A 22,701-nucleotide genomic window follows, 5' to 3' on the forward strand; every position below is an offset into this window, starting at 1 on the left:
CACCTACCCATTGAGTCATTAAAAATTGCTCTGGGTGGGATCCAGTACCGGGATGCGAACTCTGTACCTACCAGCCTTCTGTCCGATGGCTTAACCATGACACCACCGAAGCCATGGGGGTAGTTGTTAGTGGTCAGTGAGAGAGAAGAGGGTGTCGTGGTCTTACACAGGTCTACCCATTGAGTCGTTAAAACATGCTCTGGGTGGGAGCCATGTACATGTACACTCACATATACAATGTCATATACATGTACATACTACTCACAAAAATAAATCTGTACACACACACACATGCACAAACACACACATGCATGAACACACACATGCATGAACACACACACACACTCAGAGACACACACACACACACACACATGTAACAAACACATGTTTACATACATACAGACAAGAAGAAACACACAAGCACACACACACACACACACACACTCACACCACTTCCAAGAAACCATACACACACAAATGTAACAAACACATGTCTACATACATACAGACAAGAAGAAACATGGAAACACACACACACACACACACAAACACACACACATCACTTGCAAGAAACCATACACACAGAAAAGTAACAAACGCATGTCTACATACATACATACAGACAAGAAGAAACATGCAAGCACACACACACACACACACACACACACACCACTTGCAAGAAACCATACACACACAAAAGTAACAAACACATGTCTACATACATACAGACAAGAAGAAACACACAAGCACACACACACACACACCACTTGAAAAAACCATACACACAAAAGTAACAAACACATGTCTACATACATACAGACAAGAAAAAACACGCAAGTACACACACACACACACACACCACTTGCAAGAAACCATACACACACAAAAGTAACAAACACATGTCTACATACATACATACAAGAAGAAACATGCAAACACACACAAACACCTACACACACACACCACTTGGAAGAAACCATACACACAGAAAAGTAACAAACACATGTCTACATACATACAGACAAGAAAAAACTTGCAAGCACACACACACACACACACACACACACAGTCACACCACTTCCAAGAAACCATACACACACAAAAGTAACAAACACATGTCTACGTACATACAGACAAGAAGAAACATGCAAGCACACATACACACACACACACACCACTTTCAAGAAACCATACACACAGAAAAGTAACAAACACATGTCTACATACATACTGACAAGAAAAAACACACAAGCACACAGACACACAAAAGAATTTAATTTTATTTATATTAAATTAGCGGGTGAGCCTTAACTCAGCCATGCATTTAAAGCCGATTCTACTGAAAATACTGATCAATATCAGTATCGGTATTGGTATTGGTATTGTGTCAGTACTTAATACCGTACTGATACTGAGGTAAATCATCCAAAACATATCAATACTGAACCTCAAATTTCAGTACCGCCCAGCTCTACACGTGTGTGCATGTGTGTTTTTTATGTGTGTGTGTTTTATTTGTTTGTTAAAATGTTTCCAGGTGGGGTTTTTTACTTTCATTATTATTTATAAAACTAACTTCTAAAAAATAATATATGGTGTTTAATTTTATGTACAGATGGCATATATACGGTACATAATAATACTAGAGAAATTTCGAGAAAACGTAGTTAAAAAGTCATTAACACTTACATGTGTAGTTAAAGGTCACCAAATCATGGCTTCTAGAACCTTCACAATTTCATTTCATTGCAACTTATTTCCGTCCATATATCCAATTAATTTTCAAGCACGCTGTCCTGGGCACACATCTCAACTATCTGGGCTGTCTGTCCAGGACAGTAGGTTGGTGGTTAGTGAGAGAGAAGAGGGTGTAGTGGTCTTACACTTACCCATTGAGTCATTAAAAATTGCTCTGGGTGGGATCCAGTACCGAGCTGCGAACTCTGTACCTACCAGCCTTCTGTCCGATGGCTTATCCACGACACCACCGAAGCCATGGGGGTAGTTGTTAGTGGTCAGTGAGAGAGAAGAGGGTGTCGTGGTCTTACACAGGTCTACCCATTGAGTCGTTAAAACATGCTCTGGGTGGGAGCCATGTACATGTACACTCACATATACAATGTCATATACATGTACATACTGCTCACAAAAATAAATTGTACACACACACACACACACATGCACAAACACACACATGCATGAACACACACACACACACAGACACACACAGACACACACACACACACACAGTGACAAACACAGAGGCACACACACACACACAGAGACACACACAGAGAGACACACACATAGGCATACACACACATACACACACACAAAGACAAACACACAGACACACACACACACGTAACAAACACGTTTACATACAGACAGACAAGAAGAAACACACAAGCACACACACACACACACATACACACACACACACTCACACAAACACAAAAGTAACAAACACATGTCTACATACATACAGACAAGAAGAAACACACAAGCACACACACACGCACACCAACTGCAAGAAACCATATACACACAGAAGTAACAAACACATGTCTACATACATACAGACAAGAAAAACATGCAAGAACACACACACACACCACTTGCAAGAAATCATACACACACACAAAAGTAACAAATACATGTCTACATACATACAAACAAGAAAAAACACGCAAGCACACACACACACACACACACCACTTGCAAGAAACCATATACACACAAAAGTAACAAAAACATGTCTACATACATACAGACAAGAAGAAACACACAAGCACACACACACACACACCAACTGCACAAAACCATACACACACAGAAGTAACAAACACACGTCTACATACATACAGACAAGAAAAACATGCTAACACACAGACACACACAAACGCACAGACACACAAAAGAATTTAATTTAATTTATATTAAATTAGCGGGTGAGCCTTAACTCAGCCATGCATTTAAAGCCGATTATACCGAAAATACTGATCAATATTAGTATCCCTATCGGTATTGGTATTGGTATTGTGTCAGTACTTAATTCCGTACTGATACCGAGGTAAATCATCCAAAACATATCAATACTGAACCTCAAATTTCAGTACCGCCCAGCTCTACACGTGTGTGCATGTGGTTTTTTATGTGTGTGTGTTTTATTTGTTTGTTAAAATGTTTCCAGGTTGTTGTTTTTACTTTCATTATTATTTATAAAACTAACTTCTAAAAAATAATATATGGTGTTTAATTTTATGTACAGGTAGCATATATACGGTACATAATAATACTAGAGAAATTTCGAGAAAACGTAGTTAAAAAGTCATTAACACTTACATGTGTAGTTAAAGGTCACCAAAACATGGCTTCTAGAACCTTCACGATTTCATTTCATTGCAACTTATTTCCGTGAATATATCCAATTAATGTTCAAGCACGCTGTCCTGGGCATCCATCTCAGCTATCTGGGCTGTCTGTCCAGGACAGTGGGTTGGTGGTTAGTGAGAGAGAAGAGGGTGTAGTGGTCTTACACCTACCCATTGAGTCATTAAAACTCCTCTGGTTGGGATCCAGTACCGGGCTGCGAACTTTGTACCTACCAGCCTTCTGTCCGATGGCTTAACCACGACAGCACTGAAGCCATGGGTGTAGTTGTTAGTGGTCAGTGAGAGAGAAGAGGGTGTCGTGGTCTTACACAGGTCTACCCATTGAGTCGTTAAAACATGCTCTGGGTGGGAGCCATGTACATGTACACTCACATATACAATGTCATATACATGTACATACTACTCACAAAAATAAATCTGTAGACACACACACATGCACAAACACACACATGCATGAACACACACACACACATACAGAGACACACATGGGACACACACACACAGCACACACACACACACATGTAACAAACACATGTTTACATGTACACACAAGCACACACACGCACACACACACACAAACACAAAAGTAACAAACACATGTCTACATACATGACAAGAAGAAACATACAGCACACACACACACACACACACACAGACACACACAAACACAAAAACACACAACATCACATGTAGACACACACACACACACACAGACACACACACATAACAAACACACACACACACACACAACCGCACACACACACACAAAGTAACACATACAGACAAGACACACATGCACACAAAAGACACACATGTCACACACACACACACACACACACACAGAGACACACACACACACACACACATGTAACAAACACATGTTTACATACATACAGACAACATACAGACAGAAACACACAAGCACACACACACACACACACACTCTCACACCACTTCACAGACACACACACAAAAGTAACAAACACATGTCTACATACATACAGACAAGAAGAAACATGCAAGCACACACACACACACCACTTGCAAGAAACCATACACATACAAACACATGTCTACATACACACAGATAAGAAAAAACACGCAAGCACACACACACACACACACCACTTCACACATACACACACATGTCTACATACATACATACACAAACATGCAAGCACACATACACACACACACACACACACACACAGAGAGACACACAAGCACACAGACACACAAAAGAATTTAATTTTATTTATATTAACACACACACAGAGGCACAGACACATTGTGTCAGTACTTAATACCATACTGATACCGAGGTAAACACACACTGAACACACACACACACATTTAACAAACACATGTTTCCAGGTGGGGTTTTTACATTCACACTACAAAAAATAATAATGAAGACAGGTAGCAGACACAAGAAATTTCGCACATTAACACACACACACAGAACCTTCACAAAAGTAACAAACACATGTCTACATACATACAGACAAGAAGAAACATGCAAGCACATCCACAACACACCACCTTCTGTCCGACACCACGACAGCACTGAAGCCATGGGTGTAGTTGTTAGTGGTCAGTGAGAGAGAAGAGGGTGTCGTGGTCTTACACAGGTCTACCCATTGAGTCGTTAAAACATGCTCTGGGTGGGAGCCATGTACATGTACACACAATACAATGTCAAACATGTACATACTACTCACAAAAATAAATCTGTAGACTACATACACACACACACACACACACAGTACACACACACACACACAGACACACACACACAGAGACACACACACACAAACACATGAACACATGCAAGCACACACACACACACACACACACAAAGTAACAAACAGATGTCTACATACATACAGACAAGAAGAAACATGCAAGCACACACACACACACACACACACACACACCACTTCCAAAAAGCCATACACACACAAAAGTAACAAACACATGTCTAAATACATACAGACAAGAAGAAACATGCAAACACACACATACACACACACACCACTTGCAAGAAACCATACACACACAAAAGTAAGAAACACATGTCTACATACATACAGACAAGAAGAAACATGCAAGCACACACACACACTCTCACACACACACACACACACACTCTCACACCACTTCCAAGAAACCATACACACACAAATGTAACAAACACATGTCTACATACATACAGACAAGAAGAAACATGCAAGCACACACACACACACCACTTGCAAGAAACCATACACATAGAAAAGTAACAAACACATGTCTACATACATACAGATAAGAAAAACACGCAAGCACACACACACACACACAGTCACACCACTTCCAAGAAACCATACACACACAAAAGTAACAAACACATGTCTACATACATACATACAAGAAGAAACATGCAAGCACACATACACACACACACACACACCACTTGCAAGAAACCATACACACAGAAAAGTAACAAACACATGTCTACATACATACTGACAAGAAAAAACACACAAGCACACAGACACACAAAAGAATTTAATTTTATTTATATTAAATTAGCGGGTGAGCCTTAACTCAGCCATGCATTTAAAGCCGATTCTACTGAAAATACTGATCGATATCAGTATCGGTATTGGTATTGGTATTGTGTCAGTACTTAATACCATACTGATACCGAGGTAAATCATCCAAAACATATCAATACTGAACCTCAAATTTCAGTACCGCCCAGCTCTACACGTGTGTGCATCTGTTTTTTTTATGTGTGTGTGTTTTATTTGTTTGTCAAAATGTTTCCAGGTGGGGTTTTTTACTTTCATTATTATTTATAAAACTAACTTCTAAAAAATAATATATGGTGTTTAATTTTATGTATAGGTAGCATATATACGGTACATAATAATACTAGAGATATTTCGAGAAAACGTAGTTAAAAAGTCATTAACACTTAAATGTGTAGTTAAAGGTCACCAAATCATGGCTTCTAGAACCTTCACAATTTCATTTCATTGCAACTTATTTCCGTCCATATATCCAATTAATGTTCAAGCATGCTGTCCTGGGCACACATCTCAACTATCTGGGCTGTCGGTCCAGGACAGTGGGTTGGTGGTTAGTGAGAGAGAAGAGGGTGTAGTGGTCTTACACCTACCCATTGAGTCATTAAAAATTGCTCTGGGTGGGATCCAGTACCGGGATGCGAACTCTGTACCTACCAGCCTTCTGTCCGATGGCTTAACTACGACACCACAGAAGCCATGGGATAGTTGTTATGGTAGTGGTCAGTGACAGAGAAGAGGGTGTCGTGGTCTTACAAAGGTCTACCCATTGAGTCGTTAAAACATGCTCTGGGTGCGAGCCATGTACATGTACACTCACATATACAATGTCATATACATGTACATACTACTCACAAAAATAAATTGTACACACACACACACACATGCACACGCACAGAGACACACACAGAGGCACACACACACACACACACACAGAGACACACACAGAGGCACACACACACACACACAGACACACAGAGACACACACACAGAAACAAACACACAGACACACACACACACACGTAACAAACACGTTTACATACATACAGACAAGAAGAAACACACAAGCACACACACACACACACTCACACAAACACAAAAGTAACAAACACATGTCTACATACATACAGACAAGAAGAAACATGCAAGAACAGACACACACACACACACACACCATTTGCAAGAAACCATACACACACAAAAGTAACAAACACATGTCTACATACATACAGACAAGAAGAAACACACAAGCACACACACACGCACACCAACTGCAAGAAACCATACACACACAGAAGTAACAAACACATGTCTACATACATACAGACAAGAAGAAACATGCAAGCACACACACACACACACACACACCACTTGCAAGAAATCATACACACAAAAGTAACAAATACATGTCTACATACATACAAACAAGAAGAAACACGCAAGCACACACACACACACACACACACACCACTTGCAAGAAACCATACACACACAAAAGTAACAAAAACATGTCTACATACATACAGACAAGAAGAAACACACAAGCTCACACACACACACACCAACTGCAAGAAACCATACACACATAGAAGTAACAAACACACGTCTACATACATACAGACAAGAAAAACACGCAGACACACACAAATGCACAGACACACTAAAGAATTTAATTTTATTTATATTAAATTAGCGGGTGAGCCTTAACTCAGCCATGCATTTAAAGCCGATTATACCGAAAATACTGATCAATTTTAGTATCGGTATTGGTATTGGTATTGTGTCAGTACTTAATTCCGTACTGATACCAAGGTAAATCATCCAAAACATATCAATACTGAACCTCAAAATTCAGTACCGCCCAGCTCTACACGTGTGTGCATCTGTTTTTGTTATGTGTGTGTGTTTTATTTGTTTGTTAAAATGTTTCCAGGTTGTTGTTTTTACTTTCATTATTATTTATAAAACTAACTTCTAAAAAATAATATATGGTGTTTAATTTTATGTACAGATGGCATATATACGGTACATAATAATACTAGAGAAATTTCAAGAAAACGTAGTTAAAAAGTCATTAACACTTACATGTGTAGTTAAAGGTCACCAAATCATGGCTTCTAGAACCTTCACGATTTCATTTCATTGCAACTTATTTCCGTCCATATATCCAATTAATGTTCAAGCACGCTGTCCTGGGCACACATCTCAACTATCTGGGCTGTCTGTCCAGGACAGTGGGTTGGTGGTTAGTGAGAGAGAAGAGGGTGTAGTGGTCTTACACCTACCCATTGAGTCATTAAAAATTGCTCTGGGTGGGATCCAGTACCGGGATGCGAACTCTGTACCTACCAGCCTTCTGTCCGATGGCTTAACCATGACACCACCGAAGCCATGGGGGTAGTTGTTAGTGGTCAGTGAGAGAGAAGAGGGTGTCGTAGTCTTACACAGGTCTACCCATTGAGTCGTTAAAACATGCTCTGGGTGGGAGCCATGTATATATACACTCACATATACAATGTCATATACATGTACATACTACTCACAAAAATAAATCTGTACACACATGCACAAACACACACATGCATGAACACACATACACAGAGACACACACACACACACAGACACACACACAGAGACAAACACACACACACACAGAGGCACACACACACACACACACACAGACACACACACACACATAGACACACACACACACACACACATGTAACAAACACATGTTTACATACATACAGACAAGAAGAAACACACAAGCACACACACACACACACAAACACAAGAGTAACAAACACATGTCTACATACATACTGACAAGAAGAAACATGCAAGCACACACACACACACACACACCACTTGCAAGAAACCATACACACACAAAAGAAACAAACACATATCTACATACATACAGACAAAAAGAAACATGCAAGCACACACACACACTCGCCACACAAATGTAACAAACACATGTCTTCATACATACAGACAAGAAGAAACATGCAAGCACACACACACACACACACACACACACACACACACACACACACACACACTCACACTCAAACCACTTCCAAGAAACCATACACACACAAAAGTAACAAACACACACAGAGGCACACACACACACGCACAAAGACACACACACACACATGCACACACACATGCACACACACACACACGCACAAACATGTATACACACACACACACAAAAGTAAGAAACACATATCTACATACATACAGACAAGAAGAAACATGCAAGCACGCACACATACACACACACCACTTGCAAGAAACCATACACACAAAAGTAACAAACACATGTCTACATACATACAGACAAAAAGAGACACGCAAGCATGCGCACGCACACACACACACACACACACCTCCCACACAGACACACACAAAAGAAAGAAGCAGAAATACACACACAAGCTATTGACTGATTTAAAATTCAGGCCATGTTTTAGTCAATAAATTGTAAGAAGTGTTTAATTTTTTTCTTCAGATTTTTTTTGTTTTTTAGAATGGCCTAATGCCTTGTAATTTAATTATTATTTTCAGGCGACAGAATCTGCCCCAGCACCATGGACGTGTATTTCAGAAACAGAGGTTACTCTGTGAAACCCATCCCCGCCAAACAGAGAACAAGACGTCTGACCAACATCGCTGTCCCAAAGATCAGTAACAAGATGGCCGCCATCGACAAACAGACATATGAGGAGATATTCGAATTCATCGGAGCAACAGCTTGTGGTGTTGACTTGTTAGTATAGCGTTACTTTTCAATGTCCTTTGATATTAAACAGAGCAGACTGGCCTCGGTGGTGTCGTGGTTAAGCCATCGGACAGAAGGCTGGTAGGTACAGGGTTCGCAGCCCGGTACCGGCTCCCACCCAGAGCGAGTTTTAAAGACTCAATGGATAGGTGTAAGACCACTACACCCTCTTCTATGTCACTAACCACTAAGCTGATGTGTATGCCCAGGACACCATGCTTGAACCTTAATTGGATATAAGCACAAAAATAAGTTGAAATGAATGAATAAATATAAAGGTCAATCTGCTTTTTTAGAATTTACTACATTTGCCTCCATGAACTATTTTCTCCACACAGTGTTATCCTGGTGTGTGGAAAGGGATGTCCAGGGACGAAACAAAATGGGTACGAAACATCCCATAACCTACAAAATATGTTCGCTAAACGTTCCAAACGTTTATTAACATGACATCCTTTGTGAGGGCTTTTAGTACATAATTACACAGTTGCAGTCAGGGGAGTCTTTAAGCCAAAAAGCTATTTTTATGCAGGATTTTCAATAATTTGTATAAAATCGAAACAGCCTTTATTACAAATGAAAACATAAATTAAAATCTAATGTCATCTTCTGATATTTGACTACAACTTGGTAAAACATTTTTGTTCATCTGGTTTCAACTTTGGCCTCAATGTTGGCCTCAACTTTCGCATGTACAGATTGATTGTGTTGGTATCCTATATGTTTTGAACATGTGTAGATACTCTCTAGGTGGAGCTGCAGTCTCGCCTTACAATATTATCATTACAAATTTTCAGCTTTTATATAATTTACCTGCTTCTAATTGAACAATTTCACTAAAAAGTCTTAATGTTGTCCTTCATTAAACTAAAAAAATAACATCATTACATAAAAAAGAACATGGAAAGGACATTTAAAAACTAATTTATGTGTATTTTTAACTAAATAAATTGTGTTGTTTCTAATTATCAAAATTATTTGTCATTTCATTGTGGAATTTTTCAGTGTATATAACAGTCACAAATTTAGCACAAAATCACTTTGATACTCTACACAATGCAAATCAATTCTATACAATTTCTGCCTGTTATACATTGATAATTCACAGTTTTGTTTAAAACAGTTCTATATACAGTGAAACTCCTCTAAATCAGACACCCTCAGGACCAAGTAAAAAGTCTGGTTTTAAGAGGTATCCAGTTTAGAGAGGTTCTTTTCTGCACAGATATTTAAGAAAGGAGCATGGAAAATGTCTGGTTTTGATGGAATTCCAGTTTACAGAGGGTCCGGTTTAGAGAGGTTTCACAGTAACATAATTTACTACTTAAATGCAAAATACAAACATAACTACTGCTATTAGCGTTTATCATTGGTTGTCTTCATGCAACACACAATGGTGTCACCATACTTTTAATAATTTGTAACACAAAACAGTGGAAGATAATTAATGTTGATGTTGATTCTGATTGGTTAAATCTTCTTTTTTTAATATAATTGAGAAAGTACATGTAGCTTCAATTAAAAAAAAAAAATTCTCATCTCTTAGATCAGAAGGTGAAGCTGGTAATTTCATCACCACTCTGTTGTGTCCGGAACCTGCAGAATTTTGTCAGGAATGCTGCTCCTACTCTGCTAGAGGGTTCTTCTCACCAGCCACCATTGAACACATGATTCATCAAATGAGGTGAGTCGTGTTCAACACATGAATCACCAAATGAGGTGAGTCGTGTTCACTGTTCAGCATATGATTCATCAAATGAGGTGAGTCATGTTCACGGTTCACCATATGATTCATCAAATGAGGTGAGTCATGTTCACGGTTCAACTTGATTTACCAAATGAGGTGAGTCATGTTCACTGTTCAGCATATGATTCATCAAATGAGGTGAGTCATGTTCAACACATGATTCATGAACTGAGGTGAGTCGTGGTCAGCACATGAATCACCAAATGAGGTGAGTCGTGTTCACTGTTCAACACATGAATCACCAAATGAGGTGAGTCATGTTTACTGTTCAACATGTGATTCATCAAATGAGGTGAGTCATGTTCACTGTTCAATGCATGATTCATCAAATGAGGTAAGTTGTGTTCACTAGTTTAGTAACCAAGGTTGCAAATTTGAACCCTTGTAAAGTTTTAGTAGAGCATTTTATCATTAGTGAGGATCATGTTACTTTTTATGGAATATCAACTTTTAAAAAAAAAAAATTTATTCTGCCCTCCAAATAAACTCTATATACTGAATTTCTCATCCAGTAGACTGTTCAGAGATTGGCCTCTACACCACACACAGGTGTACGGGCTCCCAGTTTTGTAGATCCAGTAGACTGTTCAGAGATTGGCCTCTACACCACACACAGGTGTACGGACTCCCAGTTTTGTAGATCCAGTAGACTGTCCAGAGATTGGCCTCTACACCACACACAGGTGTACGGACTCCCAGTTTTGCAGATCCAGTAGACTGTCCAGAGATTGGCCTCTACACCACACACAGGTGTACGGACTCCCAGTTTTGTAGATCCAGTAGACTGTCCAGAGATTGGCCTCTACACCACACACAGGTGTACGGACTCCCAGTTTTGTAGATCCAGTAGACTGTCCAGAGATTGGCCTCTACACCACACACAGGTGTACGGACTCCCAGTTTTGTAGATCCAGTAGACTGTTCAGAGATTGGCCTCTACACCACACACAGGTGTACGGACTCCCAGTTTTGTAGATCCAGTAGACTGTTCAGAGATTGGCCTCTACACCACACACAGGTGTACGGACTCCCAGTTTTGTAGATCCAGTAGACTGTCCAGAGATTGGCCTCTACACCACACACAGGTGTACGGACTCCCAGTTTTGTAGATCCAGTAGACTGTCCAGAGATTGGCCTCTACACCACACACAGGTGTACGGACTCCCAGTTTTGTAGATCCAGTAGACTGTCCAGAGATTGGCCTCTACACCACACACAGGTGTACGGACTCCCAGTTTTGTAGATCCAGTAGACTGTCCAGAGATTGGCCTCTACACCACACACAGGTGTACGGACTCCCAGTTTTGCAGATCCAGTAGACTGTCCAGAGATTGGCCTCTACACCACACACAGGTGTACGGACTCCCAGTTTTGCAGATCCAGTAGACTGTCCAGAGATTGGCCTCTACACCACACACAGGTGTACGGACTCCCAGTTTTGTAGATCCAGTAGACTGTCCAGAGATTGGCCTCTACACCACACACAGGTGTACGGACTCCCAGTTTTGTAGATCCAGTAGACTGTTCAGAGATTGGCCTCTACACCACACACAGGTGTACGGACTCCCAGTTTTGTAGATCCAGTAGACTGTCCAGAGATTGGCCTCTACACCACACACAGGTGTACGGACTCCCAGTTTTGTAGATCCAGTAGACTGTCCAGAGATTGGCCTCTACACCACACACAGGTGTACGGACTCCCAGTTTTGTAGATCCAGTAGACTGTTCAGAGATTGGCCTCTACACCACACACAGGTGTACGGACTCCCAGTTTTGTAGATCCAGTAGACTGTCCAGAGATTGGCCTCTACACCACACACAGGTGTACGGACTCCCAGTTTTGTAGATCCAGTAGACTGTCCAGAGATTGGCCTCTACACCACACACAGGTGTACGGGCTCCCAGTTTTGTAGATCCAGTAGACTGTTCAGAGATTGGCCTCTACACCACACACAGGTGTACGGACTCCCAGTTTTGTAGATCCAGTAGACTGTCCAGAGATTGGCCTCTACACCACACACAGGTGTACGGACTCCCAGTTTTGCAGATCCAGTAGACTGTCCAGAGATTGGCCTCTACACCACACACAGGTGTACGGACTCCCAGTTTTGTAGATCCAGTAGACTGTCCAGAGATTGGCCTCTACACCACACACAGGTGTACGGGCTCCCAGTTTTGTAGATCCAGTAGACTGTCCAGAGATTGGCCTCTACACCACACACAGGTGTACGGACTCCCAGTTTTGCAGATCCAGTAGACTGTCCAGAGATTGGCCTCTACACCACACACACGTGTACGGACTCCCAGTTTTGTAGATCCAGTAGACTGTCCAGAGATTGGCCTCTACACCACACACAGGTGTACGGGCTCCCAGTTGTTTTGTAACAGGGAAAGATAATATTTGCCCGAATTGGTTATTTTGAATGAAAATGTCAGAATCAATGGTACATGTAGTGTGGATATAATTTGTGATGTGTTTCCTCCTAATACATCCTGCCATTCCTGTCTGGTGAAGACCGAAATCCAGTCCTCAAGTTACAGCCTTTCTCTTTGATTCTCACGAAGATATCTTTCGCTGTGGTTTCCTCAACTCCATGGCCGTAGCTAGGATTCTTTTGTGTCAGGGAGGGGGGAGGCAGATGAATTCTTGGAACGAATGAGCATGGAAGGTGCAAGACACTAGGGGGTCCAGGGACATTCCCTCACCACCACCACCCCAGGAAATTTTGAAATCTAGAGGCCATTTCAGAGAAGTTACATGTAAAACCCTTTTTAATATTTTCTTTAGTTTAAACAATATTTATTGCCATCAAAATGCGGTTTGGGATTGGCCAACAGGCAAGAGCCTATATTAAGGCCTCTCCCTACATTTATAAATACAAGTTTGATACATCAAGATGACAGAAATAGTATAATAATTTAAATAAATTCAAATTAGCTAAGATGAGAAGAATGGAAGAGAGAGAGAAGAAAGGAAAAATAAAAATAGATAGTTGATATGATATTATTTAGTCACAGTTGGGAAGGGAGGAGGAGGAATAATGAATGGTTAGTTATCGAAACGTTTGCTATTAATTATAGAGTCTGGAACAGATTTAAATATAACACTATTTTCGTGGGTACTAAAATTTGGGTCACCAAATAATAAAGTCTTGCAATTAAGATTGTGATATTTTGACAGGTGAGTATTACGAATTACATTATATAGTGGACAATAACATAAAAAATGTTCTGCATCTTCAATAAGATGTCCACAAGTACAAAATGGACTGTCACTTACGTGTCTTGCAAATTTATGACCATTTAGATCGCTGGTTCCCAAGCGGAGTCGACTATGTAATATCTGTTGCCTTCTATCACCATCATAAAAGTAGCACGGTACAATTGGGTCTGATTTATTTAATTCTGATTTAAATCTATTTAACGATGAAGAATTCCTAATATCGGACGTTATATTATTCCATAATTTAACTGCAGAAGGAAAAAAGGAATTCGCGAAAAGTTTAGTTTGACAAAAGTATGTAAGGAGGCGATCTACATTACGAGTGTAATATGGGGTTTTTGCAGAAATGGGGCGTGGTAATTGTAATGTCAAGAATGTGGGGAGCAAGTTATTAGAAAGTTTATACATCATACATAGTTTATGGCGACTTCTCCTTTCTGATAAAGATATAAAACCAGTTTCGCTATATAGTAACTCGTGAGATGTTCCCCGAACAGAACCACAAATTGTACGCAAAGCGTCCAAGTGTATATTTTCAAGATTGTATGCCTGTTGGAGACTACAATTATCCCAAAGAATATCGGCATAATCAAAAATGGGAAGAATAAATTATCTATAGATTTTTACTAATGATTTTCTAGATAATCTATATTTAAAGGATCGAAGACAATTTACCATTTTACTGGCCTTACTTACAATATTTTGTATATGGAAATCCCATTCCGCAGATTTCTGGAATGTAAGGCCCAAGTGTTTATGGACATCAGCCTCTGATACTTGTACGTTGTCTAAAAATAACTTAGGATTGCTAGGTTTTATTAATTTTTCGGCTAAACAACAAGGTTTCGGTTTTTTCGGGACTGAACTTAACAAGCCACTGTTTAGCCCACTTGTTAATATGCTCTAAGTCAGAGTTTAAAATATTACAACATAGTTCAGGATTTTCAACAGTAATAAATAATGAGGTATCATCAGCGAACAATCTAATATTTGAAGTAATCCCATTAACAATATCATTTATATATACCAAAAACAAAATAGGACCAAGAACAGAACCTTGCGGAACACCTGCGGAAATGGGTTTAGTATGAGAGAAATGGTTTTGTAGTACTACACATTGTCTTCGATCAGATAAATAGCTTTCAAACCATAATAAGAGTTTTTCCGAAATCCCAACAGTTTCTAATTTATAGATCAGACCCTCATGCCAAACTCGATCAAATGCTTTGCTTATATCGCAAAATACTGCTCTAACTTCTTTCCCTTCATCCATAGAATGACAAATAAAATGATAAAAATCAATTAGTTGGTTAACAGTTGAATCGCCAGGAATAAAGCCAGACTGGAATTTTGTTATGGTGTTATTTATTCTAAAGAAATTGAAAATGTGCTTAAAAATGCATTTTTCGAAAAGTTTGGAGAGATTACTTGTAAGTGAAATGGGTCTATAATTACTTGGTTCATGAATACTACGCTTTTTATGAAAAGGATTTACGTTAGCAAGTTTCCAATCTGAGGGGAAAATGGAATGGTGTAATGATAGATTAAACAAGCGTGTTAGAGGGTATGAAAGTTCTTTAGCTAGTAACTTAAGTAATCTATTGCTAATAAAGTCAGGGCCGGATGATTTGGATGTATTAAGGGTGTTTAAGATATCTTCTACTTCGGATTGTACTAGCTCTATTTCTATAAGTGGATCAACTGTAAGGTCTACTGTCGGAAGCTCTCCTTGCGGGCAGTGTAAAGTAGATTTGGCTATCTCCTTAGGATTATCAATAACGTTACCATCGACAAGCAGTGGTGTTATAGTTAAACTAATACTCCCACGATTTTTAAAGTGAGAATTAACAAGTTTCCACCAATATTTTGTACCAATATCGGTTGAACTGTTAATTTTATTGTCTATTTTCTTAAAATATTCTGATTTGGCTTTGCGTACCTCCGATATTACCAAGTTACGTGTTTTCCTAAAGTTGGCCCAGTCATTAGCAGTATTATTGTTTTTAGCTTTATTGTGAAGTTTATGTCTTTGTCGCATTAATCTTCGAATGTTGCCATTCATAAAAGGTTTATCTCTAGGTCGGACAGTAACTATTTTATAAGGAATAAATGTTTTCGCTGAATTTAATAAAACGTTAGTTATATTTGTCGTTATTGTATCAATGGACTCCGATTGGAAAATGTTATCCAGTTAAAACTTGAAATAAATGTTTTTAGACCACAAATATTTTCTTCAACGTTCTATTATTTGTATTGGATTTGTTTTGTGGGGGTCAACTGCCCCGCTTGCCTTCCCCTCCCCTCTCGAAGCTAGCTACAGCCCTGAACTCATAAAATTGTATCCTTTTGTGTATATGTGTATATGTTGGGGTTTTTTATTTTTATTATTATTATTTTTTTTTTTTTTTTTCACACAGGTCTTTATTGACGACTCACACAAATATTCCGTGGGCCTCACTCACCGTCCATGGTTTCCTCGACTCACCCGTGTCGTGGAGCCACCGGGAACATGGATTCCACTCCGAGGGAGACAACTCCTACACGTTTCTTGTGTTTCCTGATCAACAGTATTGGCTGTATTCTGCTTTCGGGTCTAATGACGTTTGTCAATAAATGATATGATGAATGAGTGTGTTAATTATTAACAATAATCAGTGGCAAGTCCAGAAAATCCTCTTTTTTTTTGGGGGGGGGGGGGGGGGGGGGGGGTATGGGGGCAGTGACATGTGGCCGAAGGGCACAAACATTCCCAAAAGGACTTCCTCAGATTTTCCAACATAAAAAATCAAAACATTAAATAAAAATATAACTGTCACAAGATTTAGGGGTGGCCCAGGCCCCTGGGACCCCACTTAGATCTGCCACTGATAATTATCTACCTGTTAATTGATTTGAATTATTATGTAGCTCCTCAGTTTAATAGAGAAACGTTGTTTAATGATACCTTTGTTTATTATATATTTTAACTAAGGCCTTTTGGTTAAAGTTTGTTTTGTTTAATGACACCACTAAAGCATGTTGATTTATAATATTCATTATGGACTTTTGGATGTCGAGCATTTGGTAATTCTGAAACATACACGTACACTTCATAGGGAAACCTGCTATATTTCTTCCAATGACAGCATGAAATCCTTTGTATATACTTTCTCACATATTTCATGTCCTTTGATATATATTAGTTGTGGGGCACTTGTTGGAATGGGAAAAAAGACCAATCAGAGGGTTCTGTCATTCAACCTAAGCACATGAGGCGATCGCTATGACCGCTGGATCTTGCCCCTGGCTGTTATTTTTCATTTCAACTTATTTCCGTGCTTATGTCCAGTTGAGGTTCCAGCATGCTGTTGTGGGCACACACCTCAGCTATCTGGGCTGTCTGTCCAGGACAGTGGGTTAGTTGTTTGAGGTTAGTGAGAGAGAAGAGGGTGTAGTAGTCTTACACCTACCCATTGAGTCGTTAAAACTCGCTCTGGGTGGGAGCCGGTACCGGGCTGCGAACCCTTTACCTACCAGTCTTATGTCCGATGGCTTAACCACGACAACACCAAGACAGGTATCCTGGCTATTAGTGTCTTTAAGTCTTGTATTTTGAGATAGTGCAGGACATAGCCAAGTGGTAAAGCACTTGCTTGATGTTTGTGGTTAGTCTAGGATCGATCCCCATCAGTGGGGCCACTTCTCATTCTGCCCAGTGCATCACGACTTGTATGTGCTGTCCTGTCTGTGGGATGGTGCATATAAAAGGTCTCTTGCTACTATTAGTACTAATGGAAAAATGTGGAGGGTAACCAATCCAGCATATCTGTGAAAATAAAGAAATACATGTAGTGAAAGTTCTACATTTAAAACTAGGGGACCAATACTTTTTAAACAAGTTAAACTTTGTTTTGTTTAACGATACCACTAGAACACATTGATTTATTAATCATCAGCTATTGGATGTCAACCATTTGCTAATTTTGAAATATAGTCTTAGAGAAGAAACCCGCTATATTTTTTCATTAGTAGCAAGAGATCTTTTATATGCACCATCCCACCGACAGGATAGCACATACCACAGCCTTTGATATACCAGTCGTGGTGCACTGGCTGGAATGAGAAATAGCCCAATCGGTCCATCGACTGGGATTGATCCCAAACTGACCGCGCATCAAAGAAGCACTTTACTACTGGGATACATCCGGCCCCTTTTGAAAGACATACAAACATCTGATATGTGGTTTTTATTAATTTTTCACTGTATCCAAGTTTTAGTTTGTTTACTGACACAGCTAGAACCAATTGATTGATTAATCATCGGCTGATGGATGTCAAACATTTCATTATTCTGATATACAATCTTAGAAGAAACCTCTGCTGAATATTTCTGTCTAAAGCTAAATTTCATTTTTTTATTATTATTATTTGTCGAATTTATATTTATATATTATGTTTATTGTAAAGTCATTGAACATAAGATGTAAATATAAAGTAGATAAATAATTAAAACATAATTATGAAATGTAGCTTTAAAGAGACAAAAATATTCTCTCTATGTTTTTCTATTACGAGCAGGTGATCATGTATATGCACATTTCCCAGACAGAACAGCACATACTACGACCCTTGGTATATGAGTCATGGGACACAGGTTGGGATGGACGTAAAAACCCCAAACATATCAGACATGGTTCACTGATGTGATCCGATCCTATTATGCAAGCACCTCATGTTCATGGGCTACTCGTTTCGATTAGCAGCAAGGGTTCTTTTATATGCACCATCCCACATACAGGGTAGTACATACCACGGCCATTGATATACCAATCGTGGTGCACTGGCTGGAACGAGAAACCTAACCTAGAAAAGTCATCTGCTAATAAGACTGCTGCTGGCCGCTGAAAATTGCGAGAGCGATAGTGTCACTCGCGTAAGTATAGTTTGCGTAACCCATTTTTTTCGTTTGAACATTGAATTTATGACATCATTTACATGGTCATGACGGGTTACGTAAAAACGAAATGGGTTTCCTGAATTTGTTTTTGGGTAACCCATAAAAGGTTTACGCAAATGTTCAATTCTCGGAGAACAGCTGCTGAATTGCAATCTGTTTACCAGCGAGTGCTATGACAATCTGTTTACCAGCGAGTGCTATGACAATCTGTTTACCAGCGAGTGCTATGACAATCTGTTTACCAGCGAGTGCTATGACAATCTGTTTACCAGCGAGTGCTATGACAATCTGTTTACCAGCGAGTGTGATGACATTAACTTTTGCCTATATGGGGTTTTTTTTTCGTATTTAGTTCTCTTTGTCAAACTGAGACGAGTTATTATTATACCTAGTACTAGAAGGCTAGACGTATTTCCCCAGAATTCTTGCTTTTCTAAACCAACATATTTTTAGCAACATTAGTAGACTATTTTTCAAGGAAAAGTTGCTATTTGGAAATACAGGATGAACTACAAATGCTCTTGAAGATAATGAATTTGATCATGTTTTTCTCCACAGTTAAAATTAATATGGGTTTTTGCACTGCCCATGGATATTTTCATTTACCAGTGTTGGGTCAGGATTTATTTTTATCAGCTTTATCGCCGCAGCAACGTATAACAGTCAAAACTAAGCATTGATTTATTAATCATCGACTATTGGATGTCAGACATTTGATACATTTTTCCATTAGTGGCAAGGGATCTTTTTATGCACCATCTCACAGACAGGATAACACATATCACGACCTTTCATATACCAGTCGTGGTGCACTGGGTGGAACAAGAAATAGCCCTATGGGCCGACCGCACATCAGGCGAACACTGTACCACTGGGCTACGCCTCGCCCCCTCTTTAAACAAGTGTGAACAAAACAAGGATTTCATTGTACAATGCCCTCGATAAACAACTGGAGAGAACAAAACAAGGATTTCATTGTACAGTGCCCTCGATAAACAACTGGAGAGAACAAAACAAGGATTTCATTGTACAATGCCCTCGATAAACAACTGGAGAGAACAAAACAAGGATTGCATTGTACAATGCCCTCATTAAGCAACTGGAGAGAACAAAACAAGGATTTCATTGTACAATGCCCTCATTAAGCAAGTGTGACGAGAACAAAACAAGGATTTCATTGTACCATGCCCTCATTAAACTAGTGTGGAGAGAACAGAACAAGGATTTCATTGTGCAATGCCCTCATTAAACTAGTGTGGAGAGAACAGAACAAGGATTTCATTGGACAATGCCCTCATTAAACATCTGGAGAGAACAGAACAAGGATTTTAATTGTACACTGTCCTCACTAAACAAGTGTGGAGAGAACAGAACAAGGATTTCATTGTATAATGCCCTCATTAAACATCTGGAGAGAACAGAACAAGGATTTCATTGTACATTGCCCTCATTAAACATCTGGAGAAAACAGAACAAGGATTTTAATTGTACACTGTCCTCACTAAACAAGTGTGGAGAGAACAGAACAAGGATTTCATTGTATAATGCCCTCATTAAACATCTGGAGAGAACAGAACAAGGATTTCATTGTACATTGCCCTCATTAAACATCTGGAGAAAACAGAACAAGGATTTTAATTGTACACTGTCCTCACTAAACAAGTGTGGAGAGAACAGAACAAGGATTTCATTGTATAATGCCCTCATTAAACATCTGGAGAGAACAGAACAAGGATTTCATTGTACATTGCCCTCATTAAACTAGTGTGGAGAGAACAGAACAAGGATTTCATTGGACAATGCCCTCATTAAGCATCTGGAGAGAACAGAACAAGGATTTCATTGGACAATGCCCTCATTAAGCATCTGGAGAGAACAGAACAAGGATTTTAATTGTACACTGTCCTCACTAAACAAGTGTGGAGAGAAAACAAGGATTTTATTGTACAATGCCATCATTAAACAACTTGTGTGGAGAGAACAAAATGCACAGATTATCATTGCAGTTATATTTAATTGGGATAGAGTTGTTTAAATTAAATTAAAAATAAATAAATTCAAATAACATCAGATGCCTAAACATCAAATTAAAAAATGATAATGTCATATTGATCTGAATAATTAGACTTTAATCATTTACAAGGGTGGTAACTGAAGCCAAAACCTGGTGTGAAAATAAGGGTTTTCACCCATTATCACTTTTGGGGGTAAAGAAAGCGTAATAACCGTCCAAATGTCCGTCTAGCTCTCCTACAGTAGCGGGGGGGGGGGGGGGGGGGGTAGCCTAGTGGTAAAGCGCTCGTTTGATAGGCGGTCGGTCTCGGTCGATCCCCGTCGGTGGAAACCTGTTACTTTTTTTTTTCACCATCCCACAGATAGGATAGCACATACCACGGCCTTTAAAACGCGAAACAGTCCACTGGGTCCACTGATGACGATCGATCCCAGAACGACAGCACAGGCGCAAGCGCTTTGTCAACGGGCCGCGTCCCATCCACACATGTAGCAAGAATCACAGGGGATAACCGCATGCGGGTAACTGTAGTTACTCGCATCCAATATGGCGGAGGACGCACATGAAGAGTATTAATCAATGTGAATTTCCGTATTTCTAAGCATTACATTCACATTTTAATAGAGTGTATCGGCAGTTGCTTTAGTATGAATATATTTTGAATCAATGAACTAAGGATAAGTTGCGTCATTCGGCTGATAATGAAATCACAAAGTTAGGCATGCTGAAGGTAACTTCGAAGTGGTGATGTAGGTAACTCTCTAGTCAGCTTCTGATGAGATGTGGGTATCTGACAAAAGGAATGCGGGTAACTGCAATGATGAGCGTAACTGTAGGATGAGAGTATCTGCAGTAGTTATCTCTTCATAACTAATAGTCGCCATATGCGTCTAGAAACAATTAGTAAAAAACATTATTCTTATGTTTTTCCCATAATTTTCTTACATCCTCCGCCCGAGCCAATACTATTTTAACATACCCCATCAAAATGTACACTGGGGCCATTCAAATATTACGTAACGC

General features: G+C 39.5%; 1 protein-coding gene across 3 annotated transcripts in view; it reads left to right on the plus strand.

The window, feature by feature from the left end:
• The window catches only part of LOC121388724 (ribonuclease P protein subunit p40-like), a 52,741-nt gene extending 35,395 nt beyond the window's left edge, over positions 1 to 17,346 (plus strand). For all 3 annotated transcript variants that reach the window (XM_041520196.1, XM_041520194.1, XM_041520195.1), the window contains exons 6-8: positions 9,545 to 9,746; positions 11,305 to 11,442; positions 17,146 to 17,346. In XM_041520196.1, the coding sequence (XP_041376130.1) occupies positions 9,545 to 9,746; positions 11,305 to 11,442; positions 17,146 to 17,341 (536 nt within the window). In that variant the 3' untranslated portion in view covers positions 17,342 to 17,346. The remainder of the gene's footprint in view (positions 1 to 9,544; positions 9,747 to 11,304; positions 11,443 to 17,145) is intronic.
• The last annotated feature ends 5,355 nt before the right edge of the window (positions 17,347 to 22,701 follow it).

This window comes from Gigantopelta aegis, chromosome 14, assembly GCF_016097555.1.
Source record: "Gigantopelta aegis isolate Gae_Host chromosome 14, Gae_host_genome, whole genome shotgun sequence".
Lineage (NCBI taxonomy): Eukaryota > Metazoa > Mollusca > Gastropoda > Neomphalida > Peltospiridae > Gigantopelta > Gigantopelta aegis.